Source organism: Rhinolophus sinicus, linkage group LG15 (assembly GCF_036562045.2).
Source record: "Rhinolophus sinicus isolate RSC01 linkage group LG15, ASM3656204v1, whole genome shotgun sequence".
In the NCBI taxonomy this organism is placed as follows: domain Eukaryota; kingdom Metazoa; phylum Chordata; class Mammalia; order Chiroptera; family Rhinolophidae; genus Rhinolophus; species Rhinolophus sinicus.
In genome coordinates this window covers 154,817-164,705 of record NC_133764.1, presented here as the reverse complement: position 1 = coordinate 164,705, position 9,889 = coordinate 154,817, and the positions used below count along the sequence as shown (strand labels likewise).

At 45.2% G+C, this 9,889-nt stretch overlaps 1 protein-coding gene across 1 annotated transcript; it reads left to right on the top strand.

Moving 5' to 3' along the window:
• The first annotated feature begins 4,922 nt into the window (after positions 1 to 4,922).
• LOC141568958 (mediator of RNA polymerase II transcription subunit 9-like) lies at positions 4,923 to 8,098 on the top strand. Its single transcript, XM_074320360.1, is given in 2 exon segments — positions 4,923 to 4,946; positions 6,136 to 8,098. Coding segments are annotated over 2 exon segments (303 nt in total). The 3' UTR covers positions 6,415 to 8,098.
• Positions 8,099 to 9,889: the final 1,791 nt, after the last annotated feature.

Sequence of the window (9,889 nt, the reverse complement as noted above, 5' to 3'; positions counted from 1 at the left end):
ATGGGGTTGGGATGGGAGGAGACATCTGTTGCAATTCCCTCTCTTCTGCAAAGGGGAGAATGGACGAGACAGGATCTTGTCCCAGGTAGAAGGTGGGGGTCTGACCACCTGTTCCTTTAAAAAAGTTACCCTTGTAGAATTAGGAGATAATCTATAGATCCCAGAAGGGGTTGATCTTATAGACATTAAAGCTAATGGTAATACTTTCATTCAGGGGAGGCTGGATGAGTTCCCTCAGTAAGATGGAGGGGACACACGTCTGTGGGCCCCTCTGCTGCCCCTGCAGGGTGAGCCCACTCTGAGCTAGCCTGGCCCACCTGGGTGGTCTGTGGAGTCACAGCAATGGCTATGGCAGTTGGAGCACCACGCTGCAAGGAACTGTGCCTGAACCATTGAGAGCTATGGCCAGTGCAGCCTGCCCTAGCCCACTGCTCGGACCAAGCTGCCAGCTGACCAGCTCACACCAGGGAAGAGGTAGTGAGAACCAGGTGGTGGGCAGGGCTAAATGCAGACACTGCTGCTCCAGGCTAGACACAGTCCTCTCATGCAGCCTGTAGTTTGGTCCCCTGGCAAGAGCTGTGTTTCTGGAGCCCAAATCTTGAGTTGTGGTTAGAATAATTTATAATTATAAGAAGTAAGAATAGTAACAGTCACTTTTTTCCATCTTTTGGAGTGTTTTCGTTTTTTTTGGTTTTGGTTTTTTGGGTTTTTAGCCTCTTTTCATTCTTCACACCAGCCCCGTTCGAGACAGAAGGCTCCTGTTTTATGCATTTGGGTAAAGAAAGGTACAGAGAGCAGTAGTGTGAGAGGATCAAGGGAGCACAGCAGGAAGTGTCAGAACCCCGGCCAAGCCCACTCCACAGCAGCCCCTGCACTGATGTGCACTTGACTTCTCAGTGCCCTGCAGCCAGCGTACCAGGAACATGTGTAACTGACCACACTGGGCTGTTAACTAGCTGCAGGGAAGGAGACTGGGCACCATGGGACCTGTGGGCTGTGTCAGTGAGAGGATGTCAGAAGGAACCTCTGACAGGATTTGGGTGTCATGTGGGTGACTTGGTGGAGGGTCCAAGGAAACCAGGGATTTGTGCCAGATTGATTGCTATTAGAAAGCAGGGGACAGCTCTACAACTGGATACTTTGTGGGTACCACAGTGACCTTATTTGTGTCTGTTCTTAGATAAACTTATGAAGCAGCCTTGTTTTGTTTCATTTTATCCTGGTCTCAGAGTAACCTCTGAGGTTGATAGTCTGTGAGAATTTAGTGTCCAACAGAACAAAGTGGCCTGGCTGTGAGCCTCACACAGGTTCATGATCATATTGAGATCCAGCCGCAAAAGTCAGATCAGCTCCAGATGGCAAGGGCTGCTTTTTCTCTCTCTCAGTTCTTCTTTTGGCCAAGGACAAATGACATCAGGCCACAGGACATTAATTCACAATGTACAGATTTTTACCCTTGTCAAGATTTTGTTGGTTAAGATCAGAAACATCTATTAAATATACTCTGCAGTTGATCCAAGGTTAATCTCTCTCTTTTTTTTTCTTTCTGTTGTAGGATCAGTTGTTGAACCATCTGATGTGACAATGGCTATGCAGTAGCATTTAAAACTCTGGGCAGGACATATAAACCAACTAAAATAGACAAGTGACACAAACAAAATGACTATTAATGTTTGCTGCGGGTTTCAAAGCCAATAGGTCCCAGAATCTAGTTATGTCTGTTTTAGAGAGTTAGGTCATTTTTTTTCAGCGTGTAACAGACTCTTCTACTTGCCCTGTGGTACTTATGTTTGTGTAACAAGGAGTATGTGCTATAGCATTACTCCCTCTTCACTGACTAAAAGCCCATCAAAGGCTATACAATTGTTCACAATTGCTTTAGTTAATGCATTTAGGTTAGTTTGTTGGGTCTTTGGAACTGAAGCACCATCATTTATGACTTTTGTGAAGGTTAGAGACAATTTCGAACCACCTTTTCTAGTTGTCTTATCCCCCTTGTGGGAACTGTTTCTTGTGGGGTATGCATGGAAAGGTAATAAATTAACCCTTCGAGAAATTTTGAGAATAATGTGTGTTTCTTTCGGTTTAGAACGTTGTGGATATCTTTTTTAGAACATATGATTGATTGGAGGGCTAGGAGTTTTAAATATCTGGATACCTCCCACAATTACTCAGAATACACAGGATAAGTTAGAGTATGATAGAGTATAAGTCTGATGTCCATGACAAGTGCTGTCCTAATGGAGTCTAGAATATATTGGGAATATAAATATAATTTATTGGAATAGAAATGAGTCAATTGGACATGTGTTTTTAGATTTATGGTGCTTTGATGCTTCACTGATACCAACATGGGGTTTCAAATTGGCCTTTTGCTTAGTGCCCCTGAGTTTTCTTTTACCCAGCAATCTGATTTGGGACTTATCCACTATAAAATTAGTGGTGCTCACTTAGGGGTGGGAAGAAATTCAGCATGGAAAAAACTTGAAATACATGGGACTGGATATTTTCTTCCTTGAAAAACTGTTGCACTTTGTTCTGGAGTACAGTTAAACTACTAGGGATTTAAAAGTGTTTGTTAGCAGAAAATCCCACTCTTTTTATACGAATTGAACAAAATCTTGACCCAACAGTGTAAAAGTCACAATGTTTAGCATCCAATCAATAGGCATGACTTAAAAAGGAAGGAAACCCTGTCACATGCTACAACGTGGAGGAACCTTGAAGACATGCCCAGTGACATGCTAGCCAATCACAAAAGGACATATATTGTATGATTCCACTCATACGAGGTACCTAGAGTAGTCAAATTCATAGAAATAGAAAGTAGGATGGTTGTTGACAAGGGCTAATGTGGGGTGAGGGCAATAATGGGGAATAAATGTTTAATGGGGACAGGGTTTCAGTTTTGCAAAAACATTTGGAGATGGATGGTGGTGATAGCTGTACAATAATGCGAATGGACTTAATGCCCCTGAACTGTACACTTATAAAATGGTTACAAAGGTAAATTTTGTGTTATATGCATATTACCAGAATTTAAAATTAAAAAAAAAATCAATAGGCATGAATAGAAGCAGGAAAATATTATTCATAATCAGGGGGAAAATATATCAGTAGAATCAGATCCATAAGTAACGGAGATGTATGTATATGTATAGAATTAATAGACAAAGACAGAAACAGCTATCATAAATATGCTCAAGAATGCAGAAAATATCAGGAGAGAAATAGAAGATACTTTAAAAATAAAGACTACATGGATTTTATAGCAGAGTAGATATTATAAAGAAAAGATCAGAGAAGAAAAGCTAAAGAAAGAATGAAAACGGGGGGGAAGAATATCAGGGACTCATGGGACAATATCAAATAGTCCAGCATACATGTCATTGAAGTCCTAGAATAAAAGGGGGTGGAAAAAATAATTTGAAGAATAATGTCCTGAAATTTTTCAAATATAATGGAACACAGCAGATCCAAGAAGGTCAATGGACCCTAAGTACAGGAGACACAGAAAACCACATCAAGGTGCAGCCTATTAATAATTACTTTAAATGTAAATGGTTTAAATACTGCAAAAAGAAAAAGGCAGATGTTATCAGACGGAGTAAAAAGGCGAGACTCAAATATGCTCTCTCTAAGAAACCCACTTTAAATATAAAGACACAGCTAGTTAAAAGTGAAAGAAAGAAAAATTGTATACCATGCAACCACTAAGTGAGACACACCTGGAGTAGTCACATTAATATCAAAGTGGACTTTAAAAGTCCTACTACTAGGATAATGGAGAAACGCTTCATAGCGCTGCATTCAAAGGAGGGTATGACAGTCCAAAATGTGCATACACCTGAATAACAGAACTTTAAAATACATGGACCCAAACTGATAGAACAGCAAGGAAGAGAAGATGGTGCCACAATTATAGTTAGAGAGTTCAACATTCCTCTGTCAGTAATTGATAACCACCTAGACATAAAATCAGTATAGATACACAAGATTTGACAACACTGTAAACCATGTTGACCTAATTAACATTTTAAAAGACTCTACCCGACAACAATAGAATTCTTTTCAGCTGTTCCTCTTTCTCTGCAGTTCCCATGCAGACAGGTTGTCCCAGGAACAGTCATTCTTACTTTCTCCTGATTCTCCTGGAGTGTTTGTGGAGCTCCCTGGAAAAAACACCCTTGAGTTGTGTCATGCAGGGTCTCATGCGGGGTCTCTGGTGCCGCTCCCCGCACAAGAATGAAGGATATGGGGAGGCCAAAAAGGAACATCCATGGAGCCATAGCTAGGGGATTCATACCACTATATTCTTGCTGGTGGTTGGTTTGAAGACACAGGAAGCAGGAGCCACACGATCCGAAGACTGCCATCCACTTCTCTGTCAACCAACCCCTTGCTAACTGCAATCTGAGTTTGCTAGCATAGCCATGGCAGCTATATTAGTGGCTAATGGCTAACCGGTAACAGCTGATGGCCAACTAGTCACAGCTGATGGCCATCTACTACCTGAGCCAGCACATTTCCATGTGAGGCTGAGAGCCTGGAAACTGCTCCCTGGGACACTGTCCCCACAACTTGGTTACTCTGTGCCTTCCCTAGAAAAGGGGAATGACAGAGTGGCAATCTCACATCATGCTGGAAAAGCACCCAGGCTGAGAGATCCATGCACCACTTTGGGACCTAGGGAATAATCATACTGGTTTAATTGGCGATATAAAACCAATAAAAATAACTTTCCAAAGAACAAGCCATGGTCATGTGTAAAACACTATGTTTTGTCAAAGGCTCAATTAGAGGAAATCAAACCAGTTATAAAAAATTAGGAAAAACAAGGCGGAAGTGACGTTGAAGGTCGGCGATGCCTTTGTTGGGCAGGCCTCTCTGGTCCGCTGACTGATTGATGGAGTCTGGAGCGCATGGCCTCTGCCCGGGTGTCCTCTGTGGGTGTGAAAGAGGATATATAGAGCATATAAAATGTGTTATATATGTTGGATTGAGGTTTGCAAAACAAGTTGTTTACTGGTAGGGCCAGGACTATGGTCGCGCATGTGTGAGACTGATAAGAGTGAAGTAAAAAACATGTTTTTGTGTGAAACTGAGCATGACAAAATTGAGTGATAAACACTTTCACCAAAACAACTTCTGATTATCACCTAAGAAGTAAACAACTCCTGGCAAACCACTTCTGGTTATCAGCTAAGAAGTAAACAAGTTCAAGTAAAAGAGGATAAAAGCAGAACTGCAGAGCAATGCCGTGGGTGGTCTGACTGGGCGCTCCGGCTAAGCCCCTCTGCGAGGCTCTGAGCCAGACACTCCAGGACGATCCTCCAGGATGTTCTTCTGGACGATCCCACAGAGTTCTCTGCGAGGTGCAAGCTGAGCTATTCCGGGACTCCCTGAAGTTCTTCCTTGCAAGACCAGCTCGCCTCAGACCCGTCGTGGGCGCTGCCGTCTCTCCCGGACCAGGGATTTTCTCCACTTCAATTTGACTCTGGGACTTGGTTCGTTATTAAATTCTATTCTGTTCTGTATAGCCTTCTGAGCTTACCAGAGCATTGGCCTCTGGAGGGATATTGGCTCCCAAATGAAGTTGTGTTACTCACTGTCGTGTGGGAGACCCTGCTTGCTGCGCCTTGTGTCGTGCAGGGCGGCCTGTGGGGTCTCTGGTCCCGCTCCCCACATAAGAACGCAGGATATGGCTAGGCCAAAAAGGAACACCCACGGAGCCATAGGTAGGGGAGTCATACCACTATAGTCTCCCTGGAGGCTGGAGCCACACGACCTGCAACCTGCTGTCCCCTTCTCTGCCTGCCAACCGACCGACTGACCAACCAAAGCAGCCATGGCAGTTATATCAGTGGTTAATTGGCTAACTGGTTACAGCTGCCAGTCAATCAGCCACCGCTGACGGCCATCTACTACCCAAGTCAGCACATTTCCACGTGAGGCCAAGAGCCTGGAAACTGGTCTCTGGGACTCTGTCCCCACACTCACTCTATCTGAACCTGTGTGCCGGGACTTTGTTCCCCACTCGCGTCATGAGTACCACACAGGGACGTAGGGCCTGCCGAGGGGTTAATGTCCCCTTGACTTTCAGGAAGAGACTGAAGTGTGGTACTGCCCTTACAGGTGCTTGCAACAAAGGAGAACTACTCCTTTTTACCTTTGGTTCACAATATCATCAAATGCATGGACAAGGACAGCCCGGACACCCACCAGGACCTGAACGCCCTCAAGGCCAAGTTCCAGGAGATGTAAAAGGTCATCAGCACCATGCCTGGCATCCACCTGAGCCCAGAGCAGCAGCAGCAGCAACAGCTGCACAGCCTCCGCGAGCAAGTCAGGACCAAGAATGAGCTTCTGCAAAAGTACAAGAGCCTCTGCATGTTCGAGATCCCCAAGGAGTAGACGAGGCGGCTTCGGGGAAGGCCCGAGAGAGCAGGGGAGGAGCAGGCGACCTCACTGCCCCTTGGGGAGGGCTTCTTTCCGAGCCCAGCCCCGAACTTCGTAGCTGAGTAGGGAGGGGCTACTGTACTGCTTCCTGAGCTGAACTTGGCCTTGACTGTGGGAGGAGCCAGCCCCGGAGCTTGGCTTCGGTGGGGCGTCCTTGGATATATCCGCGTGTCTAGAGGCATAATAACGGGAGTGCCTGCTGTGGGAGGAGGAATGTTTCTGGAGGCTGCAGAGGGGCTGGAGGACCCTAGCCCTGTCCCTGGGGAGGGTCCACCTGCTGGGGGCTGGGCTCCTCTGGGATCTGAGGAGCTCAGCAGGGAAGGAGGCATCTCCCGTGCTTCCTGCCTTCCCTCTCCTCCGGTCCCGGGATGTGAAATCTGTACCAGCTACACCTTGTTCTGTTGTAGCAGAATCATGAAACATTTGCATAGAATTCACTGGACAGAGTAGGCCTCTAGTCACATGGCGTGGGTTTAAATGGTCAAGGAAGGCTGTGAGAGAGCGAGCGTTGTTCCGACAGACTACAGGGCAGCCTTTTCCCCGCAACACTTTGTTTGCTTTCGTGTTTGAGCCCGTGACTGTAACAGCCCCGAGCCCTGCCTGCCGGCCCCTGTGCCGGGGTCTCCAACACCTACACGTGCTCGTTACCTTCAGCGCTTGCTCCCTTTGTCTCCTGTCACCTTCCGGCGGCTCAGGCAGCCATTTAATGCCTGAGAAGGACCAGACCACTTCAGACCCCACAGCGCTTCCCGCGGGCGGGAGGACACGTGGTTTCTGCGCAGGCGCAGGCAGCCGTCCAGGTGTGCAGACCCTGCCTCTTCCGGCGTTTCAGGCTCCCGTTGTCCTGGTGTAAGAAACGTTTCCCCTCTGGCCTGCTCATAGAGTCAACCAGGAACATCGCCGCACTGCAGATAGGGGTTCGTGTGCACTTTGCCTTCGGAGAAGGGCAGTTCTGGGTGACGGCTCTGGTCGTACCTGGCCAGGTGGGACCGCATAGCTCTGATTCAGTTCTGAGGTGCGACGAGCTAGACCCAGACATTAAGGGTCAAGTCCTGGTTCGTAAAATGTGTGCAAACGCCCCTCGTTTTCTGCAGGTGGGACATCTTATTTGTGTGCCCTTGCCTTCCCTCTCAAGGTTACGGTGAGCACAGTAAGCGAGTATTGTTTAGACCTAGAAAGGAGTCCATAACCTGCTGACCAGTTCAGGGCCCTGACAGATGCTCGCCGACTGGCCTTGTGGGCAGGTGTTGGTTGAAGACGTTTTTCGCAGGGGTTCGGTTCATGCCAACCTGCAGCCACCTGTCAGAAGATGGCAGGCTTATTGGGAGCTCAGGGAGGTATGAGGGAGATGTCAGGTTCCAGTGGCTTCGGACAGAAGAGCAGGCTCTGGATTGAAGTGGGCAGTCGCCTATTAGACGCCTACCTTGGGACTGTTATTTAACTGAATCAGTTATTGTCTTGACATCTCGGCCTAGTGTGTGGGCCGGTTTTAAGGCTCTGACCAAATACCATGAAACATGAAGCCTGAAATGGACACGGGCTCCTCACGGGCAAGGGGAGGTGGAAGCTTTGCTGCATTTGTCAATGTTATGACTTGTGATGGTTTTCAAGAGTATAATTAAAAGAACTTGTGTCCTGATTTAAAAAAAAAAAAGAAATAAATTAGAAAAACAAGGCATAATTTTTAAAAAGGGACACACCCTGTCATACTCCCATACTTTCAGCAAGCAAAGAAGATATATTTGAGAAAGATGGTTGGCCACTAAAGATTTGTACCAGATCTTAGAGGGTAAATGAATTTGTTGTTCCATGAACCACTGTAGTCCCTAACCCTGAAACTTTTCTTTTTAAAAAAATTTTTACTAAATTTATTGGGTAACATTGGTTAATAACACTATATAAATTTCAGGTGTATATAATACATCATCTGTGTACTCCATTGTGTGCTCACCACCCAAAATCTAGTCTCCTTGTCACCTTGTATTTGACCCCCGTCACCCTCTTTGTCCTTCCCCACCTCTCTTCTCCTCTGACAGCCACCATTCTGTTGTCTGTATGTATAAGTTTGTGTGTTTTTGTTTGTTTGTATACCCTTAAACTTTCCTGACTTTGATTTTGTTGTCTGCCAAGTTTTTCTCTATGTTCTGCTTTTTTTTTTCTTTCTGTCCCTCTAGCTAATGAGTCCAAATTCTCATTTGCTTTCACCTGTGAAAGAGTCCAGTGTTTATAGCAAAGAATTCCTCTAGAGTTTCGGGACTCCTACTATTTTTTCTAGCCATCTTAGGGAAATCTGTCTTGTGGGATGATCTATCATTATTGAGTACGTAGATGATTTCCTGGGAGCCTCAGAAACTAAAGAGTAAAGCAAAACTGATACTTTGGCTTTGTTACAATTCCTCATCTTGCAGGGACAGGTTCATTAGACAAACTGCAGTATTGTCAAACTGAGGTCGAGTATTTAGGAAATCGGTTGTGGAAGGCCACAAAGTGTTAGAATCTAGGAGGAAACTGATTCTGTAGATGAAATAACCCACAATAACAAAGTAACTTAACAATTTGAAGGACCAGTAAGACATTTTCCACAGTGCATTTCAGCTTTTGCAGAGTGGACAAATCCTCTGATGGACCAATTAATTAATAATACTCTAGACCCTTGGATTTGATCCCTAGATTCTAAAGGAAGCTTTTGAACAACTGAAATTGGCTGTAGTCCCTCCCCAAGGTGTGAGGATTTCAATTTTTGAAAAAGCTTTCCACATGATATGCCATGAAAACAAAGGCACTGCTAGCAGAATTTAACTCAAAAGTTGGACTCCAGATCCATAGCATGTTTCTGAGTCCTTCTGGATGCCTCCGAACTGTGGCTGCCACAGCCAAACTTATTGAAAGGGCTCAAGCCCTACTTTGGGTTACTTGACTTATTTGCATATCCCATGTGCCCTGACAGCTATCTTTCCAGTGCATAAGACCCAGCATTGTAAGTGTACCATTAGAGCAGCTATGAACAAGCGTTATTATGCAACCCGATATTGTGCTTAGGAGATGTGATCTCCTACACCCTGCTACTCTCTTATCAAATCCTGATCAAATAGGTGGTGGTGACTACAATGGCAACAGAGGAAGACTTTAGGTCCTCATCTGATTTGTGTGACATTCCTGTTCAAAACTCAGATTTGACCATGGTTTCTGCTGGGTCACGTACAGGGATGAAAGTGACCAAGTTAAGACTTTCTGTGCTGTGGTGGCTGCTTGTGAAACTTCAGCTTAGGTTTTGCCTGGAATTAAATCAGTACAAGATGAGTTAACTGGCATAGGATAACTAGGATACTAGGACCACGATTCTCAGTTCAGGACTTAAAGTGAATCTATATACTGATAATAAGTAACTGTTTAAGGTCTGCCATGCAATAGGACAAATTTGGGAATATAA